Source organism: Panthera tigris, chromosome E2 (assembly GCF_018350195.1).
Source record: "Panthera tigris isolate Pti1 chromosome E2, P.tigris_Pti1_mat1.1, whole genome shotgun sequence".
NCBI classification, from domain to species: Eukaryota; Metazoa; Chordata; class Mammalia; order Carnivora; family Felidae; genus Panthera; species Panthera tigris.
In genome coordinates, this window is record NC_056674.1 from 12,909,344 (window position 1) to 12,934,850 (window position 25,507).

Sequence of the window (25,507 nt, forward strand, 5' to 3'; positions counted from 1 at the left end):
TGGGTGCCCATCGGTGCCCAGACAGGTTTGGAGGTTCCCGGTGGGCACCAACAGGAACGAGAGCCAGCTGCCAGGCAACCGCAGGAACTTGGACATGAGCAGCAGAGAGGCAAAAACCAGACCGTCACCTCCTTCCCACCAGCCCTGTAGCCACGCCCTGGGTGAGGAGGGTAGAAAGGGAGAAAGCCCTGAACTGACGGAGCTGAAATTGGAAGTGACTGGAGAAAACCCTGGGGCGGCTGAGTTTATTCAAACTGGTTGAGTTTCTGCCTACCGCTGGGTTGGATGAGGGATCGTGATAAACAAAGGTATCCTAAAAATAAATAATATATTGTAATATTCTTATATTATGTATATTTACCTAAATATGTTATTGGAAAGTTTACACACTTGGGTTTGTGCCCTGAGAAATTTGCTCATGCTGCCTGAAGTTCTGTGGCATATGATACATATAATTTGCAAGATACCAGAATAATCCACAGGCCAGCTTTTAGAAAATGGTGTCATTCTTCCATCCACTCAGGGATTTCTCCTGTAACTGTCTTCAGTGCCATCAGAAAGCCATTGTCCTATGGGAAACGTCTACTTGGCTTTTTTGTTTTTTATTTTCTTTATTTTTATTTTTTTTGTTCTAGATGGCGTTTGCCAGCCATGGCTCTGAATACTTATCGTTCAGAAACTCTTAAGTCCCCTCATGAACAAATTTGAGTTGTTTGTGATTTCTTCTGCAAACTGGCAAACTGACACAATGGGGAGCTGGAGGCCTAGTGACAAAGATGAAGAATGAATTAGCTGGAGTGGGGCTCTAACTCAAAAAGAGTTGGTTTAGAACCAGAGAACTTTCTAGAAAGAACTTGGCTGGACTATACTATGGCCAGACTCCCCTGTCCTTTGTGGGAGGGGTCAATCGTTCACATTAAGTCTCCTTCCACCCCTGGTGCAATTGACTATGTCAATTAAGCCTCGATAAAGCTATTCAAATAAAACAATAAATATCTGTTCCTCCTTACCCTTACCCCACCTTTTTACTTTTCTCTATAAGCTCCTATGTCTTTGGAGTCTTTTATAAGATGGGTTTTATGTGTTCTTGAGTAATAAATAAACAAGCATGAGAAGCTCAAAACAAGTCTTAAGAGTCCCAGGCCCCCAGTCCTCATACCCTGCTGGGCCCCAGCTGCCTCCTGCGTTCCCTCTGCCCACTGAGGATGATCACGTAGGCAGCAGAGAAGGGAAGGGATGATGTAAAGGGGCAAGAGACAGGACATAGGAGAGGGGGCCCGTTATGTAACGGAAGAATTTGGAGTCTGATTTTTCAAACTGCTATACCTCCCAGGGAAATGTTAGAACCAAAACAGCCAACTGTGGCCGTAAGGTTGGGCCGGGAGTGCTCTGGAGGAGTCTGATGCCGATCTCTTGCCCAGCCAGCAAGAGAAGGTGACCAATAAAGCAAAAGCAAAACCAGACTTTAGGTCGAAGTATCAAAGTTCTGGTCTTGCTCTGCCCAGAGCTACATCCGTGTGAGAAACTCACTAAAGTTTTCCAGATCTCTGCCTCCCTTTCTGCAAAACGTGTGGGTTGGATACGATGAATTTTAAAGGCCCTTTCAGCACTAAAATTCCACTTCTAGGCTTGAGGTATACACAAATTACAGTAGAAACTTTATTAGAAATATAAAACACAACCACAAGAACGCTCCTTTCTTCAAATCTCAACTTGTTGGTGACCAGCAGTCAGAAGGCTCCCGGTCAAAAGAGGTGTCCTGTGATCCAGGACCAGAAGTGTCTCCACAGGAACAATGGACAAGTTAGTTATTGCAGTAACAGCAGCAGCAGCAGCAGCTCGAACCTCCAAACTGAAACAGGAAGCCCGGTGGCCCCATTTTCAGCCTTTCGGGGTTGAGGGAGAGACTGGTACGGACAAACTTCCTTCACCCACATGGGCCCTATGGTAAAGAACCCAGCCATCAGCCTGCAACCAGTTATGGATGTACAACCTTTCACCTCCAAAAAAGAATTGAGGCCTCCTGTGGAAGAAGAAAGGTCGGGGAGACACATAGATGTTTTGGGAAATCAGAGAGGAATCATTCCTCCCTCATTCCTAGAACCCTGAGTATCAGAACCTCTTGGATGCACTCAGATGTCTGGGTTTCCAGCCTCTGAAACCACCAGATGCTCAGCTTACCTCCAGTGATCTGAAGTCTTCCTTGGTAGCACTGAGTTGTATCGTTGGGACAGGGAAGGGAAGGAGCAGTCAGACAGGTCCCCAAAGCCACACAGGTTGGGCAGTAGAAGGGTACTGATGTACTGGGAGCTGGAGGGGAAACAGAGGGACAATCAGGGTGTGTCCGGCCTCTGGAGTTGTCTCTTCTTGCTTCCCTCCCTTTCCCAAGTCTTTGCTGCTGACACCACAGCAGTCACGACCTATCACTGCAACCTCCCCCCACCCCGTATCCCCCCCCTCCCCCAGCCGCTGGCTTCTCCAACTGTTTTTCTTCGCTGTCAGAACCCATCCAACGTGACTTCCAAACTGTGTGCTTGGGTGTGGAGACAGAGATGAAAAGGACACGGTTCCTGCCATCGAGGACCCTTGTCTAGAAGGAGAAGGATGTGACAGGAATTATAATACATCTCAGTAGGCACTGCGTCCAAGGTATCACGGCAAAGGAATGGAGGACAACCTAACTCTCTGGAACAATTTGCCGAGTATTTTCACAGAGCGGACACCTGAGTTGAGGTGAAGGGTGAACAGAGGTTAGTTAGCTGCGTGAAAGTGGAGGGGTGGGTGGGGTAGCAAAGGAATCGGCGAGGACAAAGGCCCGGAGGTGGGAGCCAGCCGGGTGGCTTTCCGGGACTGGGAGACACTGCAGGGCTGGCATTCGGGTGGTAGGCACAGGAGGGCTGGGCCCGTCTTTATGGCCAGCACCCATTCTGGTTGGGCCAGGACCGTATCTACACTTAAGCATTTTGAATACCAGCCCCCCTCCCCCCACTGGACCACAGTAAAGGGGGAGGAGAGAGAAGGAAGTGAGCTGAGAGCAGGCAGGGCCAGATTGCTATAGGCCCCCGGCCACATTGGCCACAGTGGCCACATTGGGGAACTGGGGAAGCAGTAACTGCCAGACTGATTAGGCCACCCCGCCCTGCTCAGAAACCTCCACTGACACTTTATTGCTTAATAAATACAAAAGCCATGGGGCACCTGGTGGCTCAGTCGCTTAAGCAGCCAGGTCATGATCTCACTGTTCCTGAGCTCGAGACCCTCATGGGGCTCTGAGCTGTCAGCTGCAGATTCTGCTTCAGATTCTGTGTCTCCCTCTCCCTCTGCCCCTCCCCCGCTCGCACGCTGTTCCTCTCTGTCTCTCAAAAATAAACAAACATTAAAAAAATTAATAAACAAACACAAAAGCCAACTTATACCCCAGCCTTCGTTGACGTCCCGGTGCTCCGAGCAGCGTTTAGACCCCAAGGTAACCATTTAGAAAAAGCCTGGCGGAAGGTCTGAGGTTCTTTTTCTGTGTGTGGCCCCCCAAGGGCCTGAGCCAAATGAGGACACAGAAAAAGGAGGCAAAACCATCTTTGCAGGGGCTCAGATAGTTTCTCCGAGTCCCCGTCTCTCACCTCTCGAGGCTTCTAGGGTCTCCGCCGGCCTCCAGAGCTCCTGGAGGTCCTTTCTGCCGTTGCAAAAGGAATCCTCACAATAGCTGGTGTAGGAGACTGTGATTATGCCTGGGGGTGGGGAGTGCTGGACATACGTCACCGCCTGCGTCCCATCGTAGATGCAGCCCTTAGTGGCCAAAACTGCGGTCTTGGCCCCTGTTAGGAGACGGGGTGGGGAAGAAAGCGGAGGGTGGGCCTGAGGTTTTGGGGAGTGGGTGGGAGCAGCACTGACCCGGACATACTCACCCCTCCTCCCGCCCTTTCTCATTTCACCTGCTTTGACCATCAGAAGGGATTCCTGGCAGAATGACCCGCCCTCACAACTCTCAACCTTCTCCGTGGTCCAGTTAAACATACTGCTTGGGTCCTCTTCTATACTGGTGAACACGCCCTTGTGACAATGTAAGTTTTGCACCGCTGGGGAGAAAAGGAGATCTGGGTGAGCGCCTGCTCTTCTCTGTGGGGCCCCCCCCGTCAGCCCTCCTTTACCAGCGATCCATCCCCTGTGAACCAGCTCTCCCCCTCCCGGCCCCCCCCCCGTTCTTACAGGCCAAGGAGGGGGCTCCCAGGAGGAGGAGGAACAACAAACTCTGGGCACGACGGGTACCCATGGCGTCCTTTAGAGAGGGCTGGAAGCGCGGCTCAGGATCTGTGATTTGACAGAGACGAGGGGGCTTTTCAGCCTCACAGAAAACGAGATTGCAGGGACCGTCTGGCAAGTACGGGCACGTCTGCGCTACAGAAGACCGTGACCTCCAGGGTCGGCGTGTCCCGATCGAGCCTGCAAGTTTGCACCACATAACGCGTTCACTGCGCCTCAGTTTCCGCAGCTGCAACTCTCCGACCCAAACAGCTGTCCCCCGAGGCCAGAGGACGTCAACAACCCAGTGCCCTCCAACCACGGGATCCGGGAGTCCCGGCCCACAGGCCCCTGCTCCCGCACACTGGGGAGGCCGGGTTCAAACCTACGTTCTCCCGAGGCCGGGGATTCTCAGCCCCCAGTCCCCGCCCCCCGAACTCGGGATTCTGAGATCCCCGCCCCGTTCTATCTAGGGATCCAGGGGTTTGGGTTCCAGCCGCCGCCATTTCCCGCAGGGCCCCCAGCCTCCTCCCCTCTCAGGCCCAAGAGTCCTGGCGCCCACCCTCCTCCTTCCTCAGGACCCAGGATCCCCAGCCCCCCCTCCCCCCTTTTTCTCTTTAAGGGACCCCAATTCCACCTGGCTTTGGATAATCCCACAAGAATCCTAAAGGAGCCGAAGGAACGGCCCGGAACGGCTTTCTCGTTCCACTTGGCCTTCGTTTTGTCTCTCGGAGGCACGGAAGGCGGGGCCAGCTTCGCCCAGCGGGTCACTCGAAGCCCCATTGGTCGATGTGAAAGCATCTGATGAGCTCATTGGATGAACCCGAAGCAAGGCCGCACCCCCTTGGCCCCGGAGAAGAGGCCGTCTTGGGAGGTGCGCAGGCGCAGGCTGGCGCGCGGCGAGCAAACGGGAGGCGGGTGGCGGGGTGTGAGCCCAGGGACGTAGCTGGTGTTTGTGGTACGCGTCGTGCGAGGCAAGGTGGGCAGCCCGTCCTCAAGTGGCCTCGTTGACCCTTTTCATCTCTGCTTCTCCAGCCAGGCTAGGAGGTCAGACCCTTGGCCATCACCCACTGAAGTTCTCTCCCTGTCCGAATGGTCTGGCTCCTGCCCCAGCACCCACCCGGTGGCCATAGGCCCTGGGAGGCAACGTGATCTCATCACCCTCACTTGCAGTGGTTCCTGCCCAGCCCGGGCGGCTCCCTCTGATCGCATCACAGCACCGGCCCCTCCATGGCCTTCTGGAAGGCCGAAGAGAGAAATGCCGGCTTCAGGATTCCTTCCAGCATCCCCGAATGTGTGCATGAGCCTCAACTCTGAAGGCGCAGATTGCCGTTATGACCGACCCGCGTGGCCGTGCCACTGCCACGACTGAGACGTGCCTTTCATTCAGATTTCTTGTTCCTGGCTGAAAATTCTATTTCGTCTATAGGTAAGCTTTCCAGATATGTATGTAACAAGAAGCAAAGGTGCCCTTTTTGTGCTTTCAGACTTGGTGCTGTTTCTGTAAGTGAGTATTTATTTTGAATCGAGAAAATACTACAATGAGAACTGAAACAACTAGGAACAGTTAATGCAAATGTGAAGCGAAAACAATTTGTCTAGATTAGGAAGAGTATTCTGACCTTTTAGAAACCACCCCCCCAAAATTTTTTTTTAATGTTTGTTTATTTTTTGGGGGGTGGGGGAGGGGTAGAGAGAGAGACACAGCGGATCCAAAGCAGGCTCCTTGCTGACAGCAGCGAGCCCAACGTGGGGCCCCAACTCCCCAACTGTGAGATGACAACATGAGCGGAGTCGGATGCTTAATCGACTGAACCACTCAGGCACCCCCAAAAATGTTTTCAAAGATTAATCCAGGACAAAAAAAAAAAAAAAAGCTGCCATTAGGTTATAGTGTAGCTCTAATTATTTCACGTTTTAACGTTCAAAACACTAAGAAGAGGCATGTGATTCATGGGATGAGAAATAATTAGGTGTCAGATGCCTTTAAGTCCTGGACTACAGGACAGGCTGGGTTGGGATCATTAGGAGGCAGGAAGAATAAAGCACCTTACAGCAGGGCCATGGCCAGTCCCAGCCTTGCCCCAGCAACCAGTCTGGGGGTAGAGTCCACAGATTTCAGGGGAGGAGGTCTGTCTGTTATGATGGTGGGGAGCCTGGCTATTCTGTCCACACTGTCTGGTTGGAATACCCTGGAACATTTGGCGGTTCTTAGAGTAAACGAAGGGACAGTCTTGGTTGATGCCTTTTAACAAGGAGCAGACTTATGAGATAAGCAGTTTTTAGTGCTTACTGTGGTTTTGATCCCACCCCCAGGAGCAAAGAGAAAAGATAGCAAGAAATTCGCTTCAAACACGGGGTCCCTGATGCCTCGCCCCGAGTTTTCTCATCTCTCAGGACTCTGGGGGTCCCTATTCCCAGCCCTCTCCTCCCTTGGACCCAGGAGTCCAGACCCCCAGCCCCTCCTCCCTCAGACCCAGGGGTCCTGCCCCCAGCCTACTGTCACCTGGACCCAGAAACCCAAGTCACTACCCACCTCAACTCTCAGCATCTAAATGTAACATAAAAATAAGGTACCCTTTGTGAACTTTCAGGATTGGTACTACTTCTGGAAGTAAAGCTATATAAATGAATACTTTTTAAATTAATTAATTAAATTAATTATATTTTAGAGAGAGAGAGAGATAGTGGGGGAGAGGGCCAGAGGGAGACGGAAAGAGAATCTTAAGAAGGCCCCACATCCAGCGTGGAGCCCGACACAGGACTCGATCCCACGATCCTGGGATCATGACCTGAGCCGAAATCGAGAGTCAGATGCTCACCCGACTGAGCCACCCGGATGCCCCATGAATATTTATTTTTAATAGAGAAAATGCCTCAGTAAGAATGGTGTTAGTAAAAGCTCTTAATTTTATGTAAACATATATTAAGAACTTTCAATTGGGGTCAGTTAGTATTAAATATAATTACTAATATGTTATTAATGAAGACATTAGGGACAGTGAATATAAATATGAAGAGGTAGTTCTGGTCCCAAGGACCCTGTCCCTTAGGCCCTGGGGGTCTGAGCCACCCTCCCATCTTTTCAGGACTCAGGCTCCAGTGCTCACAGCTCTCGGTCTCTAACAGTGCTCCGGTTCCCTGCAGCACTGTGTAACTACGGGGGAGGGGCTGGGTCCCAGTGTTCGGTCACAACTGCCAATATGGGACCAATGGGGTCAGAGGGAACCAGAGGGCAGAGAGGGTGGTTGGGAGCTACACAGCCACCTGCTTCGAGCTCCAGAATCTTATCTCTGTGCCCTCATCCCTCCCCATCCCTCTGACTAGCACTTGTCCTGCCTTCTGTCCCGGTTCCACAGCTGGCTTCTAGTTTCTGTCATGAACATCATCTTAAATTGGCTCTTGGCCTGGGAATTTGTTTGTTGGGGTCGTAGTAACTAAGTGCCACCACCTGGGAGGCTTTGGTTTTGGAGAAGGGTATTGTCTCTCACAGTTCTGGAGTCTGGAAGCCCACAGTCAAGGTGCTGGCAGGGTCGGTTCCTTCTGAGGGGTGGGCGGGAAGGATCTGTCCCAGATCTCTCTTCTTGGCTTGTGGTTGGCTGTCCTCTCCCTGTGTCTTCACATCCTCTGCCCTCTATGTGTGTTTGTGTGCAGATTTCCCCCTTTGTATAAGGACACCAGTCATGGGGCACCAGCATTAAGCGTCTGACTTCAGCTCAGGTCATGATCTCACAGTTCGTGGGTTTGAGCCCCGCATCAGGCTCTGTGCTGATGGCTCACAGCTCAGAGCCTGGAGTCTGCTTCAGATTCTGTCTCTCTCTCTCTCTCTCTGCCCCTCCCTGCTCTCTCTCTCTAAATATAAATAAACATTAAAAAAATTTTTTTTAAAAAGGACACCAGTCATACTGGCTTGGGCCCCACCCTAATGACCTCATCTTAATTTGATTGCCTCTGTAAAGACTTTGTCTCTAAATAAGGTCACTTTTGGGGGTCCTGGGGGTTAGGACCGCAACATATGAATTTGGGAAAAGGGGGGACACAGTTCAAGCTATCTCAGACTGTTCGATTTGTGTTGCAGTCGAAGTGATTGAGGGTGAGATAGCGCTCCACGGGGGTCCCAGTGCTGTTTTGTCATTCCTTCTGCCTTAGCATCATTCCCGATGCAGGCTTTGCCTCCCAAGGAGGCTGCCTTGGTGAGGGATGGCGTGAAGACATAGGATCAAGGGGGCATCCCTGGAGCAAGTCAGGGGCCCAGGGGCTGCGCTCGGGGATCCCAAATCAGCCAGCAAGCAGTGAGCTGAATTCAAGGTTCTGTGAACACAGGATGTATGTAGTGCCTCCCAGTGGGTGACTGTGCAGAGATCATCCCTTCCTGTCCCAGCCTTTCACCCGATTCCATTGTGAGATGAGTGACAGGAGACAGCTTCCAGGCACTAGGTCTGATTTTGAGGGGGTGCTTCGGGATTTCACCTGCCTGCAGCTCTGCCCCATCTTTGAAATCTTTGAACCGTGACATAGTGAAGCATCTGCGATCAGCCCATGTCTGTCCCTCCAGGTTCCAGGCTTGCAAAGGTGATCATATTCTCGAGTCACGGTCCAGGTGACCTGACCACAGAGTCCCTCAATCTTGGATTTAAAAGGGAACTTGGGGGCACCTGGGTGGCTCACTCGGTTGGGCGTCTGACTCTTGGTTTTGGCTCAGGTCATGATCTCACGGTTTCGTGAGTTTGAGCCCCACATCTGGCTTTGCAGTGACAGCATGGATCCTGCTTGAGATTCTCTCTCTCTCCCTACCCCTCCCCTGCTCGTTCTCTCTCTCTCAAAATAAATAAAATTTTAAAAAATATTAAATTTTGTTTAATCTTTATTTATTTTTGAGAGAGAGAGAGAGACAGAGGGTGAGCAGGGGAGGAACAGAGAGAGAAGGAGACACAGAATCCGAAGCAGACTCCAGGCTCTGGGCTGTCCGCACAGAGCCCGACGCAGGGCTTGATCCCACGAACTGCGAGATCATGACCTGAGCCGAAGTCGGACGCTTAACCGACTGAACCACCCAGGCGCCCCAAAATTTTAAAAAATATTAAAAAAATAAAATAAAAGGGAACTTGGACCTCTTTTTAAGAACACATATAGCACCACTATTGTTCACCTGGAGTATTGCAACAGGCCCTCCCCCTGCCCCACGGTGATCTATTCCCTACCTGGTATCAGAATGATCTGTTTAAATATAAGCCAGATTGTGTCACTTCTCTGTTTAAAGCCTTCCAATGGATTTTCCCATTTTACAGAAAGGGAAGGAAGGAAGGAAGGGAGGGAGGGAGGGAGGGAGGGAGGGAGGGAGGGAGGGAGGGAGGAAAGAAGGAAGGAGAAGGGAGGGAAGGAAGGGAGGGAGGGAAAGATTCTAAATACTTGAAATGGCCTTGAAGGTTCTCCGCATCTGGCCTCCCCTACCTCCTCATCTGCATGTTCTGCCCTGCTTTTCCTCATTCTGCTCCACCCACACTGGTCTTTGGGCTGTTCCTTGGATTCATGGCAGGCACATATCCATCTCAGGCCCTTTGCATATGCTTCCTCTCTGAAGGGGCAGAGAGAGAGGGAGAGAGGGAGAATCCCAAGCAGGCTCCATACTCAGCCCGGAGCCTGATGTGGGGCTCAATCCCACAACCATGAGAACATGACCTGAGCCGATATCAAGAGTCAGACACTTAACCGCCTAAGCCACCTGGGCACCCTGCAAATGGTATTTTATTTTATTTTATTTTATTTTATTTTATTTTATTTTATTTTATTAAAAAAAATTTTTTTTTGTAACGTTTATTTATTTTTGAGACAGAGAGAGACAGAGCATGAACAGGGGAGGGGCAGAGAGAGAGGGAGACACAGAATCGGAAGCAGGCTCCAGGCTCTGAGCCATCAGCCCAGAGCCCGATGTGGGGCTCGAACTCCCAGATCATGAGATCGTGACCTGAGCTGAAGTCGGACGCTTAACCGACTGAGCCACCCAGGCGCCCCATGGTATTTTATTTTATTTTAAGATTTTATTTTTAAGTAGTCTCTACATCCATCGTGGGGCTTGAACTCCCAACCCCAAGGTCAAGAGTAGCATGCTCCACCAACCAAGCCAGCCAGCCACACCCCTGCAAGTGGTATTTAAAAAATAACATATTTCACTTTCCAGTTGTTCATTGCTACTATCTGGAAAGATTTAAGAATATGTAATACAGAATAGTGTAGAATATTTAAATTTTTTTAGCATGGATATAGACTAGTTTAGCCCTACTCCTAAGGTATAACTTTTCTGGGGTCTCTACTGAATGTCCTATATGTTCATTGAGGTCTGTATGCTCTGGTTTATTGGAATTTGAATGTTTTCCTTTCTGTGTGAGCTTTGGATATTGTTCTGCATATAGCCCCCTGGAAGGTTTTTTAGGTTTGTACCAGAATTCACAAACTTAGATAAGGGGCTTCCCCCGCTCCCCCATTCTAAAGTAAATTGCTTGTATGTATCCGCTTGCTTAACCCCAGTCAGGTAGCATGGCATTTTTATTTGTGGCTTTTTAAATTCATTTTTGGCATGTAAAGATAGCCCCGACCCACTTCTATATCAAGTAACACAAAAGGAGGCATTCAGAGTTAGTGTGGGTTTAAAACTTTATTCACTGATGTCAATAAAGTAACAGTCGATCTTTCCTGAGGTTCCGTTTTTAAAACCATCAAAAACTCCGTGGAAATTCTTAATAGTAAAGAGGGCAAAGGGGCGTCAATGAATTCATTCCCCTTTGGCCTCAGGTAATTCAGACCTTAGGTTCTTTGAGTGAAGTGTTCGCAAATCTCCGGAACTCTCTGGAACTCAAGGAGCCGAAGAGAATTCTATAAAATGCCAGCTCTCTGTGTCAGGAGATAGCTACAGAAAACACACTCACCTCTTCAATTAAAACTCTTACATAGTTAGGGGCACCTGGGTGGCTTAGTTGGTTGAGCGTCTGACTCTTGGTTTCGGCTCAGGTCATGAGCCCAGGGTCCCTGACAGCACAAAGCCTGATGTGGGGCTCGATCTCACGAACGAAACTGTGAGATCCTGACTGATCCATCCAGGCGCCCCTATTACCTATGTTCTTGAGGTTATTTTTATAAATCTATTATATCTGTAAGTAGAAATATTATATGATGGTTGCCACAGGGCATTTCTTCCCAACTCCCTGTTCTGTGACATCGTGGTAACTTGAAATCAGTCATGGTGGGAATATTTACACCATGGGAATAGGCAAACACTACAAGTCAGAGCTTTTATTTCTCCCCTCAGGGAAGCAGTTAAACATTTACCAGCACGCCATGAGGGTGCTTGGCCTTATGTTCAGAGGCAGATTTATGTAGAAGGGAGCTTTCGCCCCGTTTCAGTATTGAGCCTTTTCATACAGGTTATATATCTATGACGTGCATCGCGTCCCCTAGATGGAGAGCATTTGTGCAGTGCGCAACCTGACCTACGTTCTCAGTGGTCCTGACTCTTTGTTACATATTGTCACAGCAGACAACATATTTAAAATACAGGCTTGCTCCCAACTCTTGCCCATCCTTTGTGTTTCCCTGGATCCAGCCTTACCATTGTAAGCAGCAGTCTCTTTAATAAATTCTGCTCAAATCACCCAAGTTGGGGTTGTACCGTTCATTTCCTTCTGGGACCGTGACCGATTCAACAATCAGTAGGATCAGGAAACAAATCCGCATTCGGGGCGGGGGATTCTACCACACGGAAGAAGCACAGGCAGAGCTCGACCGGGGGTCCGATGGAGCACAGGTAACGCCAGTCCTATGATCATTTCACAGTTGCTCAAATGATCACTTGGTGGTGGCAGTGACAGAAGCAGAAAGTGCAGTATTGGGGGGTGCGGTGGCTGTGGCACCGTTCCTGCGGCAACGGTGGTGAATGTATTGGTGCAGGTGTCAGCCGGTTCCTTCGTATGACCTCACAGAGCAAACACGGAGCAACCGGAAGATGAGAATGTCCAACTGGAAAAGCGATGGGCGGTCAGAAAGCTTCCTTGGCGGAGTGTCCCTTCCTGCTCGGCAACTCTCCATGGCCCCCTGCCCTCCGGAGACAGGCCGACCCCTCGGTCTGGCTTTGCAGGTACTTGACCAGCCCCGGCCCCGCCCCCCCCCCCCCCCCCCCAGCCGCTAGCCTTTCCCTGCCTCCTTGACCCTGCACTGCTGTTCCTTCTGCTTAGAATGGCTCTCCCTTTGTTGCCCACACCCACCGTGTCTGCCTGGAAAACTCGTAATCACCCCCAGTTCCAGCTGCACCCCATCCTCTCGATGATCCCTTCTCAGGCAGACCCTTTTTTTTTTTTTTAAAGTTTATTTATTTTGAGAAAAAGAGAGAGCGAGCACACAAGGGGGGCAGGGGCAGAGAGAAGGAGAGACAGAACCCCAAGCAGGCTTTGTGCCATCAGCGCAGAGCCGGATGCGGGGCTCAAACTCACAAACTGTGAGATCACGACCTGAGCCGAGATCAAGAGTCAGATGCTTCACCGACTGTGCCCCCCCAGGCGCCCCTCAGGCAGACTCTTCGTGAAAACAGCAGCCTTGCTCTTTCCTCCAGGTCTTTCACGTGCTGTTTCCTCTGCCTGTTACCATCCTTTCTTCTGCCAATAAACTGCAGCTTATCTGTAAGACACAGCTCACGGGGCACCTCCTCTGTGAAGCCCTCCTTAATGCTCCCCCCTACCCGGGACATCAGTAGCTTCCTCCCCTGAGCTCTCCCAGACTCCCTTCGCCACAGCCTTATGAGACTGATGCGCTGTCTACTGCGCTAACGAGGCACCTTGCCACAGCCTTATGACCACCTGTATCTCTGATGTCTCCCCTCCTCCTGGAAGCCCCTTTGGGGCAAGGACGAGGTCTGAGTCCTCTGGGGTCTTCAGGGAGACCTTGGAATCCTGCATGAACTCACTTCCCATCCACAGAGAGGAATGTTGGCTGAACTCTCTGGGCACCTGTGTGTGTGTGTGTGTGTGTGTGTGTGTGTGTGTGTGTGTGTGTGTGTGTAGGGGGGTTCAGAGCTGGAGGGTGTGGGCAGCTTCTTGTAGTAGTTGTCAGGACACATGGACGCAGAGGCCGGGGGCTGCCCTGGGCTCCGGGACGTGGGCCTCCTGGCCCACTGCCACGGCGCAGCCCTCGGTGAATACTACGTTTCACCACCTGCAGGATTTCCCTACGTCTTCCAGGGCCACCCGAGTGTCGTGCTAACCCAGCAGCTACCCACTGCCTGGCCCCGGCCCACCGTACAGACCTGTCCTTAAACCCGGGCTGTTTTACCCCTTCTCTGTAAACAGATCACAGAGTAGCCTCGCGAACCCGCAGGTGCGTGTGGAGGGACGGGCGGCAGAAGCGGGTACCGTGGGCACCTGAGCCACCTGCCGAGGCGTTCACCTGTGCCCCCCACCCCGTGAGAGCCTGATCCCATACGCACCTTTTCCCTGGGTGGTGGCTGCCCCCCGTGCCTGGCCGGGGTCACGGTTTGGTAGCTCAGACACCACCCGGCAGGTGATGTGCAGTGCAGGTCACAACGCCCTTGGTGTCCCACAGGCCAGTAGCCAGACTCCCCTGGGACGCAGTAATAAGCCAGGAGCTGCTTTCTAACCGGAGGATAGTTACTTGCAAAAGGAGACATACATACCCTTTGCTCCCAAACCCCGACTTTCTCACTTATCCTCTTAGCTCTTTCTGTCACAGAAACTTTTCAAAGCCGTTGGGTCTGTTGGGTCATATGACTTTCGTTCCAGACCCTTCCTACTCTAGGATCTACTCAAAACTGGCGGTCTTGTGGGTTCCCTCAAAAGTGTCAGAAGGTCGGGTCCTCGCTTAACACCCTGTCTCAGCCCCCTGGTCATTCCCCTGACTCATCACGGGGGCATGTTATCATCTCACATCATCACACAGAGAAGGGTGAGCCCAGTACAGTAAGATATTTTGAGAGGCACATTCACATAACTTCTCTTACAGTATATTGTTATGATTGTCCTATGTAAACATTAGTCATTGTTGTTAATCTCGTATTGCACCTAGTTTATAAGTTAAACTTTAGCGTGGGGGGTGCCTGGGTGGCTCCATCGGTCAGGCGTCTGAATCTTGATTTCGGCTCAGGTTGTGATCTCACGGTTCGTGGGTTCGAGCCTCGTGTTGGGCTCCGGGTTAGCAGCACAGAGCCTGCTTGGGATTCTCTCCCTCCCTGCCCCTCCCCCACCCCTCAAAATAAATAAACTTAAAAAAATGAAACTTTAGCATAGGTATGTATGGGTAGAAAAGGAACAGTATACAGAGAGCTTGGAACTACTGTGCATTCAGGCATCCACTGGGGGCTTTGGAATGTATCCTCCGCGGATACGGGGGGGGCTGCTGTTTGGGGACATGCCCTAGACCTATGGGGCCCCAGGGTTTACACCAATATGATGGGGTTGCTGGATGTGGCCCCGTTGATCTCTCACCCTCTGGCACACACATGTCTCATTTACTGAATCATCAAGGGTGTTTGCTACCTCTTGTTCACTGTGTCCGAGTCAATAACACAAATCCATTAATGCAGTGGGTGAGTGTGATGTTCTGTAGAAAATCAGATGATCAGGGTCCCTCTGAACCATATTATAGGACAGAGCAGGAGAGCCGACCTCCTTCATGGCGGGGATTAATGTCCACCCAGAGCCATCATCCAAATAATCCCTGCAAGGTCTGAGCATTTATTTGCCTTTGACCGGTGCCCAGCTGCCCCAGATAAATAGCCTCCAGTCTTTCTGGTACAGGGGATCAGTCACTGTCTACACCCGTGGTGGCATTGCAGGGTCCTTCTCAAATGGATCCGGCCTCCCCCCTCATTTGTGAAGTCCCAGGTCTATGAACAACCCATGAGCTGAGGATAATCATCACCCTTTCTGTACGGAAGAGGGTGAAGCAATTGGGAGGGGGGGAAGGGAATGACCCAAGGCTACACAATCAGGGAACGACAAGATCCGGCCTGGTAGCAAACAGAGTTTCACACACCCGAAACTGTAAGCCTTTTTGCTAAATAGCTCCACGCCCAGCCTTGCATTTGCTACTTGAAATACACAGGACTCCCAGGAAGGTTGCCTTAATATCCTGACTCGGTCCTGCCTTGCCAGGCCCCTGCCAACCTGCCACTCTCAACACCCACTACCTCCTCCTTGCTCCAGCCTAGCCGCCTGCTTTCTTTCTAATCCTCTCCATAAACCAAGCATGGGCCCACCCCAGGGCCTTTGCACCTGCTCTTGCCTCTGCCTGGAATGCATTTGGTGCATGTCTTCCATGGTAAGCTCTTTCTTTTCATCCTGCTCTCAGCTCACAGGCCATCTCCTCCTGGAGACCTTCCCTGATCCCAGTTCAGTCACTTAACTTTCACATCACTTGGTCTTCACCCTGCCCAGCACCCAGCACCATTTGTGTGTGTGTGTATGCTCATGTGTTTGCTCCATGTCTATCTCTCTCGATCAGGCGTGAGCTGAGCAGAAGCTGGGCCTCATTCTTGTTGGTCTTCCTGAATCCCCAACAACTGGGATGGTGCCTTGCACAGAGTCCAGCTTTAATAAATATATGTTGACTAAAAGCAAGACATCGAATTGACTACCTATGACCCTATGTGCCTCTTTGCCCACCCTTCCTTCTCTTCCTCCAGAAACACTGCTTCAGGCGGGTGCCTGGGTGGCTCAGGTGGTTAAGGGCCCAACTTCAGATCAGGTCATGATCTCACAGTTTGTGAGTTCGAGCCCCGCGTCGAGCTTCCGCTCTCCGTGGGGAGCCTGCTTTGGGTCCTCTGTCCTCCCTCTCTGCCCCTCCCCTGCTCACTCAGAAACACTGCTTCAGGCCATGCGCATCTCCAGAGGGCGCCATTATTCCCACAGCAACAATGTGACTCATTGGGGAGGGGGTGGTGTTTCTACGGCCCCACAACCCGTACAGACGTAGTGATGGCTCTCTCGCCATCTTTCACCGCGCATTCATTCATTCATTCGTTTATCCAATCAGTATTTATTGAACACTCATTGTATGCCCCATTGGTAGTGTCGATGCACTGAGAGATGGGGAAATGTGACTCTGCCTGTGTGGCAAAGTTTAAATGTGAAATAGAATGTATAAAGATGTCAAAAATAAACATAGAGTTGTAAGTTACACGTTAGTCTCTTTCTCCTCTGCTACGGCTCCTCCCACTTTCCTCTTCCTCATACACACAGGGGCAGATAGCCCTTATTCCTCCCCAGCCCCCTCCTACCCAGTGTGCTAGAGCTGGTTTGTACAGGCTTGCAAAAGCCGATTGTTAAATATTTCAGAATGTTTCCAGCTATGTGTTAAATGACTGGTAGCTTGAAATCAGACATGGCAGAACTATTTATACCACAGAAATAGGCCCACGTTGGGACGCCTGGGTGGCGCAGTTGGTTGAGCATGGGACTCTTGATTTCGGCTCTGGTCATGATCCCAGGGTTATGCGATTGAGCCTCGCATTGGGCTCCCCGTGGAGCTTGCTTGAGATTCTGTCTCTCTCTCCCTCTGCCCCTCTCCCTTGCTCATACTCTATCTGTAAAATTAAAAAAAAAAAAAAAAGCTAAATAAAAAAAAAGAAATAGATCGACATTACAAGGCACAGCGTTGAGGCTGTTTTTCTGAATAGCTGCTTTTCTAGCACATCCCCCTTCCCATCTCTCTCTGGCAAAGAAACGTGTTGTCAAGGAATATCCTGTCATGGACAGAGATTTACTTTCCACTACAACCCCTCCACTCGCCATACTTCAGCTCCCCAGTGGGTGGGTGGCCGGGAGGTGGAGACGCGGGCCTGGATTGCTACGAGTGGGGAGAACAGCGGAAGAGAAATGCATGAGGGAAAATCATGGAGAAGGGAACATAAAGGTAAACAATGGAAGAAAGAAGTGAGAAGCCAGAATCCGCATTGGGCAGAGGTTAAAGTAGAGAGTAGCCAGTACGCACCCAACAATGTCCTCATGGGCTGTTGGGCTATTTCCCCACGTGGGGCCAGGTTGCAGTGAGGAAACCGCCTTCCCAAACTACCCTGAGACAGGGTGGGGGAGGGCAGCCTTATAGCTGGGCTCCGGAGGAAAGGGGGCGGAGTGGCTGGACCAGTGGGGCCTGGGGGCCCGGATGTTTCTGATTGCTGGGGTGGGGGTGGGGGTGGGGGTGGGGGTGGGGGGGCGGGGTCAGGGAGCCTGGACCCCTGGGTCCGGGGAAGGAGGGAGGATCCGGATTTCTTATCCAGTGAGATTCAGAGGGTGGGCCCAGACCTCCTCTCTCAAGGCCCTGCCTCCCGCCCTTTCCTGGCTGCCTGGGGTGTGAAGAGATATAAAAGGTCTGGGCCCCCAGAAGAAGGTGAAGGAGCCAGAGTCCCAGCTGCCCTGACCATGAGCCCTGCGCTGCAGCTGGCTCTCCTGGGCGCCACCCTCGTGTTGCCCCGTGAGTGAGGACCCCGACCTGGGAGGGCGTTTTCCCGGAGGATGGGCTCAGATGGATTTCTCTCCCCGTCTCAGGAGCGCAGGCCCTGACCTGTCAGAGGGCGACACGTGAGTTTCTGATTAATGTATCGGAAATGCCCCTTCGGTGGAAGGCGGACCACGAGGTATGTGCCAACGGCTGGGGCTGCCAAGACACGCTGATCCTCATTGACAACGGTGAGAAGAGCCCCGTGGGCCTCAAGGGTGACTCTCACCCTTCCCTGGGAGAGACATCCCTCCCTTCCCAGTCCTGTGTTGTATAGGGACTCAGCCAAGCAGCCGTCCCCTCCTTGGCAGGAACAGCCCCTGGGGCGCCCAGTCGCCTCTCCAGCCTCTCACCCCAGACTACCATCAGACCCTCCCTCTAGGACCCAGGATCCAGGGCCCCAGCCCCTCCTCCTCTCTCAGACCCAGGGGTCCAGGTTTCCAGCCCCTCCCCCCTCAGACTGAGGAGTTCTGGCCCCCAGCCCCCTCCTGCCTCAGACCCAGGGATCCAACTTTCTAGTCCCTCTTCCCTCAGACCCAGGATTCAGACCCCCAGCCCCTCCTCCCTCCTGGGTCCAGGGCTCCCAGCCCCTCCTCCCTCAGACCCAGGGGTCCAGGTTTCCAGCCCCTCCTCCCTCCTGGGTCCAGGGCTCCCAGCCCCTCCTCCCTCAGACCCAGGGGTCCAGGTTTCCAGCCCCTCCTCCCTCGGACCCAGGGGTCCAGGGCCCCCGGGCCCTCCTCCCTCAGACCCAGGGGTCCAGGGCCTGCCTCTCTCTCTCGGTGCAGGACTTCAAGTGAACATAGTACTCACCAAGGGCTGCACCCCGGTGGGGAATCAGGATGCCCGCATCACGGAGCACAGGGCAGGCCCTGGCCTCTCCGTCCTCTCCTACACCCACGTGTGCCGCCAGGAAGACAACTGCAACAGCCTGTCCACCACCCTCCCACTCTGGGCCCTGCCCTCCACCGCAGGTGCGGGGTGCGTGGGGAGGCGGGACCCGGAGGGCACAGGGGGCGAGAGGGGCTGTCAGGAGCACTGGGAGCCGGGAGCAGCAGGGCTGAGGGGCAGACGTGAGCACAGAGGGACCCTCCGTTTAGCTCCCTCTTCCCTCCCTCCTCCCTGTCCACTCCCCCTGCGGCTCCCTCCCTCAGCACCCCTTCTCCTGTCCTCCTGGAGCAGCAAACCGCACTCATTTCCTGGTGTTCGAGCACCTAGCATGGCCTTCACCTGGCGCCTGCTCCTTTCTCCTCCTTGTTTCTTTTTCTCTTCAGAATTTGGCCCACTCACGTTTTATTTAGGCTTTTGGCATTCCCTCTTCCAAAGTGAAATTGGCCCGTGACATTTTTTTTTTTTTTTAAGTCGAGCTGACACACAGCATGACGTTAGTTTCGGCCGTACAGCACAGGGATTGGACAACTCTGGGCCTTACGCTGTGCCCACCGCAAACGTAGCTCCCACCTGTCACCATACATCGCTATCACAGCGCCATTGACTATATTCCTATCCCTGCCTGCCCTGTGTCACCAGTCAGGTCTGGGGCCACGTTTTGTGTTTCTCTACCCTCTGGAATCATTTGTGAGCGTAGGTGTCTGGTGTTCTCGCACTGTTTCGTGGACCCCGGGGGGTGAACCACTTGGGTTCCTCCCAGGGCACCCCTCCCCCACCGCACCCCCTCCTGTACTCGGGCCCAGGCGCCCCTCCACGGTCCTCTGGTTCCTTCCTTTCCTTCCTTGCTCTTTCCCTTACCACCCGCCCCTGATTCCCCGGCGTGTCTGCAGAGAGGAGCCTGGGAGGGCACACCGGTGGGAGACTGGGGAGGTCGCTCCTTGGGACCAGCAAAGCCAGGGTGGAGAGTCGTAGGTCCCCATCCAAATCCAGAGCCCTCCGTCCCCTCCCCAGGCCCGGGCTCCCTGCGGTGTCCAGTCTGCTTGTCTAAACAGGACTGCGAGTCTGTGACAAAGATGACCTGCCCGGCCGGGAGCACGCACTGCTACCGTGGCTCAATCCAGCTCAGGGGAGGTGAGCCAGGACAGGAGGTCCCCGTGGGGCGCAAAACCGGTGGTGGGGGAAGGGTCTGAAGACCGAGATCTGGTTCTCTGGTGGGTGCCAGGGGAAGCCGAGACCTGAGAAGGGTGGGTCTGGCCTCCGGGAGCCGCGCCACCCCCCCTCCCCCAAGGGCAAAGCCTCCCTCACCCCCTCCCCGCCCCTGTCCACAGGGGGTGTCTTCACCGTTCTGAGAGTCCAAGGATGCATGTCCCAAGAAGGCTGCAACGTGCTTAATGGGACTCGGGAAATCGGGTCCATCGTTGTGAGTGAGGACTGCAGCCCTAACGGTGAGTGTCACGAGAGAAGCGCAGCCTTGGGCGCGAGGACCCGCTGGTAACCTAAATGTTTGGTTTTTGGTTTTGTTTTGAGAGGGAGAGAGACAGACAGACAGAGAGACAGAGCACAGCAGGGGAGGGGCAGAGAGAGAGGGAGACACAGAATCCGAAGCAGGCTCCAGGCTCCGAGCCGTTGACACAGAGCCCGACGCGGGGCTCGAACCCACGAACCGCGAGATCACAACCTGAGCCGAAGTCGGATGCTGAACCGACTGAGCCACGCAGGCGCCCCCTCTAAATGTTTATTAAGGCCAGATTGTGTGGGTCTTTGGAGTTACAGTTTTATTCAGAGAGGGATGGGGACCTTTGGGATGGAGCCTTCTGAGCAGAGGAGCTTGAATCGGCTTTGCCCTTACGAGGGGTGCTGCTGGGGGCGTGGGCCGGAAATCAGGGTGGGGGAGCAGGTGAGGACGTGTGGTCCCGGGCCTGGCGGAAGCAGTGGAGATGGTGAGAAGCCGTCAGGTTCTGGAGGTAGGTTTGCAGCTTGAGCCACAGGATTTCCTGATGGGTGCAACCCAAGAGGAAGGCAGTTGTCGAGGATGATGGCAATGTTTTACCGGAGCAGCTGCCTTTGGCCAAGATGGGGAGGACGGGGCCCAGAGAAGTGGGTCCGGGCTCGGGGCAGGCAGCAGAGGGTGATTTGGTCGTCTGCGTGGTGGGAAGATGAGCAGGCCTCCCTCGTGGGCTTGTGGCGAAGGTCACATGTGTGGATGCTGCCTCGCCAGCCCAGGTGTTTCAAGGGACACATCCCTCCTGGCCACATGAGGGCCAAAGAGAAGGTCTAGGCTCATGGTTTTCAAAGGGACTCCTGAGGGCGCAGGGGCCGAGGTAGCCGAGGATGGCCGTCACCCCCCACCGCCCCCGCCTGAGGAGCCAGAACACCTGAGTTCCCAGCTCAGCTCTGCCAGTGACCTGTGGTGGGACATGGGGCAAGCTACTTAACGAGTCCTCTGCCTCTGTTTCCCATCTTTTTTTTTTTTTTTTTTTTTAATGATTATTTGTGTATTTTTGAGAGGGAGCTGGGGAGGGCAGAGAAAGAGGAGAGAGGGAATCTCAAGCGGGTTCGGTGATGTCCGACACGGGGCTCGATCCCACAAACCGTGAGATCGCGCCCGGAGCCAAACCCGAGAGACAGACAGTTAACCGACTGAGCCACCCAGGCGCCATCTTTCCCACCTGGACGATGGGGCGATGATGGTGGCCGGAGGTGGCTGTGAGGAACTGAGGTAATCCCGGTGGCCGCAGGGGGGCGGGGGGGGGGGGTGGCTCAGACGCAGAGTAAAGGCTCCGTACGCCCTAGGCATTTTGAGTATTTAGCTCCGGAACACAGGGTTTCTCAGTTGAAAGAAATCTATGGGGGCAGGCTCCCCTCCTCATCCAGGTGAGAGCCCTGAGTGCCACACAGGAAGTGGAGTCGTTGTCCCCGTCACGCCCAATAGCCTTCCTCAAGGATCGTGGAGAAAGGCTCCTGCAGACGTTCGGGCAAAAACAGGGCGAAGGATGTGGATGGGACTCCGACTTCCAAGGTCCCTCCTAAATCTAAGGTGGCAGGACTCTGTGGCCGGGTCAGCTGGAGAAATCCTCGGGGACGCATGGGACCCGGAGGGAAGGTGTGGCTGATTCCCTGGCTTACACGGACCCTGCCAACTTCTTCGCTGCAGCTTTTCTGACCTGTGAATGGGGGAGCGAGTTACACACTGGTCGAAACCTGTCTCGGATGCCCATCAGGTGGACCACAGCTCACAAGATTTGTGACCCTGGGGAGGTGTGTGAGGAGACTCTTCTGCTGGTAGACGCAGGTGCGTGGGCTGCGGCAGAGGGCGAGTCTGGGCTCCCGAGTCTCCCCGCCCTGGGTCAGGTCCCCCAGCTTCCTGCCTGGTTCCCCTCACGCTCAGGCCTGCCTTCCTCTTTCTGTGCCTGGGTTCCCCCTTCTGGGAGCGGGGCAAAGTGACAACAGCGATAGTACCGCCCTTGCTACCTCGCGAGAGGCCACGTGAGGGAGACGGAGGACGGAGCGGGCACAGAGTGACCTCGCCGGTCTCACTCGAGATCTGTCGAGCGCCTGCCGCGTGCCAGGCACTGTTGGTGGCACCGTGGATCCTTCGTATCCTCCTTCCTCCAGCGTTACATGCCAGTGGGGAGGCAGCGAGAAATACAAACGCAGCAGAGTAAGGGATGGGAGTGAAGACAAGAGCAACCCGGCCGGGAAAGGAGGCAGGGAGAGCGAGGTGAAGGCTGCCGTTGGAAAACAGGTGCTCTTGGGAGGCCGTACCGAGCGAGTGACATTCGAGGAAGAACGAAAACGCCACAGAGCTGACTCTGGCCCCAGCCTTCACCCTACCCTCCGTGTGCCCTGTAATCAGGCACTGGCATTACCCCTCCACCCGCCTGCCGGGCGTCAGGGAGCCCCTGGCTCATCAGAGCCCGACTCCCCCCAGCCCAGCTTCTGCTCTCTCTCACCCCTCAGGACAGAGCTCAGTCATAGTGGGAAGCAAAGGCTGCACCAAGGGCAGGACGCAGGATGCCCCGACTGTCTCCATACACTCGGGGCCCCCCGGAGTGCTGGTCGCCTCCTATGCCCATTTCTGCTCCTCCAACAGGTGCAACAGGGCCAGGAGTACCAGCGTCCTACTGAACTCTCTCCCTCGTCCAGGTATGGAATCCCAGGGGGCCGGGTGGGACTGGGGACACTGAGAGATGGGGAGGCACAGAGACTCTGGGGATCGAGGAGGGTGGCTACAGCTAGGAGCAGAGCCGTGCGCCCCAACCTTCTCTCTACTTTTCAGCTGCCCCCACCCCGGGAGACTTGCAGTGTCCCATCTGTGTGCGGGGCTCTGCCCCGTGCCCAGAAAACCCGGAAAACGTTACATGCCCTAACGGCACGACTCACTGTTACAGCGGTTACATTAGGCTCTATGGAGGTGAGTCCTGATGGCCAGGTCCCAAGCCTGCAGGGTTGAGGGCCTGGATTCCGTGGTTCTGAGGTGGGAGGGTGCTTGAGGCCCTGACTCATGGGTCTGAGGGTACAGGGGCCTGGGAACTCAGATTTCTAGCTCTGAGGGAGGAGGGGACTAAGCCCGGCCTCCTGATCTGAGGGGGCTGGGATTCCGTGGGTCTCAGGAATTTAAGGGTATGGTCCTTTGAAACCTCTCTGACTGAATCTTCACTCTCTAGGTGGGATCATCTCTAAAATACATATTCAGGGCTGCGTGACCGAAGCTTCCAGCTCCTTGTTGAACCATACACAGAAAATTGGGATCTTCTCCGTGGCTGAGAATTCGGAGGAACCGCTCGAGCCCTTTCTCCAAGATGGAGCTGTCCCCACCCGCCTACTGGCTTGGGTGGTGGGACTTGGCTTGTCCCTAGCCCTCTGGTGTGGGATGCCTCTCTGCTGAGCCCATTTCCCGATGATTCTCAGCTCCTTGCTGATTCCCCGAGCCAACTTTCCCTCTGACCTCATAACCAAACAGCCTTGGGCGTTGAATGATTTCCTTGTCCTCTCCATGAATGATCATCCCTCGACATCCCCACAGACCTCCGTGACCTGATAACAACACGCTGCTGGGAGCGGCTGAACTTGCCCTCTGGGAGAGTCAAGGAGTGGCCACTTGTGTCCGATAATAAAGGCGTCGTCCTTTCCCTGAATGCTGGGGTCTGTCTATGACAGGGGAGGGCAGGACCCGCAGAGACTGATGTGGGGAGGACAGGAGCTTGGTGAGAGATTCACCATCTCAAGCCCTTCCTTCACCGGCCTGCTGCCCGTGCCTCATTCCAGACTGAGTGGCAGCAGGGGCGTCAGGATGTTCCGGCCCAAGGAATCTGGGCATCACCATGACCTGAGAGGAGGCGTTGCACTACAACCCGTGAGGCTTCTCTCTGAGCAGGCAGGGCCTCAGCACAAAAGGGAGCTCAGCCCGCCTGAGGAACTTGACTTAGGGTTTGTGCGGAGTAGAGAAACAAAAGGTTGGTGCGGTTTCCTGAGGCTGATCTCACTGGGTCTCTGTCGTCCCCCTGGGCCCCGAGAAGGGCGAAGAGAAGTCATTACCATTACTGGGCTCTGTAGGGAGAAGGGTAGGTGGGGGAGGTCGAGAGAGGGCTGCCTTTAGGCGCTCTGATCTCAGGCTAAAAGGGCGCCTGGGCGACTCAGTCGGTTAAGCGGCCGACTTTGGCTGAGGTCGTGATCTCTCACGGTTCATGAGTTTGAGCCCCACGTCAGGCTCTGAGCTGACAGCTTGGAGCCTGGAGTCTGCTTCAGATTCTGTGTCTCCCTCTCTCTCTGTCCGTCCCCCGCTTGTGCCGTGTCTCTCTCTCTCTCTCTCTCTCTCTCTCAAAAATGAATAAACATAAAAAAAAAAAAAAGCCACCCAGACCACTCTGTAGGGGGGGAGCTGAAGAATTACCACCCCAGCCCTACTCAGTGTCCTCCCTCTGGTCTCCTGTTAGGGGCTTCTGTTGACTGAGCCCTCCTATAGGAGGTCCCATGGATCTGCCGCGCAAGGCGCAGAGCAGGGGGAGAAGGGGAGACGGAATCTGGAGAAGGAAGCCAAGTGTCCAGCCCGGTCCACGCTCTTCCCTCCTTTCCTTTGTCCAGGTGAAAACCAGAGTCCTCAATTTAGAAGGCACGCAATTCTCATCCATTACTTAACCACAGGAACATGGTGTGCTAATGACGATGCGTCGGACTCTCACGGTGATAGACACCTGTTTCTTCAAGTGCCGTGGGGAGAGGAAGATGGGCGGGGGGAGAAGATCACGTAAAACGAAGCTGCAAAGGTCCCGGGTGCATAGCGGGAGGTGATCAGAACTGCCTTCTCCCCCCACACGCTCCATATCCTCTTGCCACCTGCCAACGCCTACTCGCAACAAATTGCTGTGTGACACAGATCGTTCTTACGAGGGGTGGGTGTCTGATGATCTCATTTTCGTTGGCTGTCTGCAGTTTTCCATCGAGCAGGGCCACTGGCCCCTGAAATACGAAGTTGTCATCCGGTTTCCACCCTCTGGTGGTCGGGTTCCATCTGGCGACCAGCAGAATGACCCCACCTTCTGTTACAGCGGCGCGGGTAAGCACAAAATGGCGAGGCTGCGGTCGTGGCTCCCAGTTGCTTAGAACTACAATGGATTCCCCACCCACCTCAATCCCAAGGCCACAGAGGCCAGAAGCAAGAATCCTTTTTTTTAAATTTATTTGTTTATTTTGAGAGAGAGAGACCACGCAAGTGGGGAAGAGACAGAGAGAGAGAGAGAGAGAGAGGGAGGGAGAGAGAGAACCCCAAGCAGGCTCCACACCACCCCGCAGAGCCTGATGCGGGGCTCGAACTCACAAACCGCGAGATCGCGACCTGAGCTAAAGCCACACACTTAACCGACCGAGCCACCCAAGCGCCCGGCAAGAA

The 25,507-nt window shown here is 53.8% G+C and overlaps 2 protein-coding genes across 12 annotated transcripts in view; one reads left to right on the forward strand and one right to left on the reverse strand.

The window, feature by feature from the left end:
- The window catches only part of CD177 (CD177 molecule), a 35,066-nt gene extending 11,310 nt beyond the window's left edge, over positions 1-23,756 (forward strand). The window contains exons 1-13 of one of the 11 annotated variants that reach the window (XM_042968636.1): positions 4,976-5,110; positions 5,272-5,283; positions 5,410-5,665; positions 12,210-12,364; positions 16,957-17,148; positions 17,781-17,921; positions 18,516-18,701; positions 19,630-19,749; positions 19,947-20,063; positions 21,773-21,910; positions 22,579-22,764; positions 22,898-23,032; positions 23,286-23,756. In XM_042968636.1, coding sequence (XP_042824570.1) covers positions 17,112-17,148; positions 17,781-17,921; positions 18,516-18,701; positions 19,630-19,749; positions 19,947-20,063; positions 21,773-21,910; positions 22,579-22,764; positions 22,898-23,032; positions 23,286-23,506 — 1,281 coding nt within the window. In that variant the 5' untranslated portion in view covers positions 4,976-5,110; positions 5,272-5,283; positions 5,410-5,665; positions 12,210-12,364; positions 16,957-17,111 and the 3' untranslated portion in view covers positions 23,507-23,756. Of the gene's footprint in view, positions 1-4,975; positions 5,111-5,150; positions 5,666-12,177; positions 12,365-13,300; positions 13,597-16,956; positions 17,149-17,474; positions 17,707-17,780; positions 17,922-18,515; positions 18,709-19,629; positions 19,750-19,946; positions 20,064-21,772; positions 21,911-22,578; positions 22,765-22,897; positions 23,033-23,285 lie in introns of those variants that run through there. The other 10 variants (XM_042968632.1, XM_042968633.1, XM_042968634.1 and 7 more) reach the window with 10 other exon arrangements.
- TEX101 (testis expressed 101) lies at positions 1,630-4,956 on the reverse strand. Its single transcript, XM_042968643.1, has 6 exons — positions 4,874-4,956; positions 4,204-4,305; positions 3,930-4,073; positions 3,618-3,812; positions 2,182-2,310; positions 1,630-2,023 (listed from the first exon to the last, which is right to left on the reverse strand). Exons 2-6 carry the CDS (start codon positions 4,265-4,267, stop codon positions 1,809-1,811), a joined length of 747 nt encoding a protein of 248 aa, XP_042824577.1. The 5' UTR covers positions 4,268-4,305; positions 4,874-4,956; the 3' UTR covers positions 1,630-1,808.
- Positions 23,757-25,507: the final 1,751 nt, after the last annotated feature.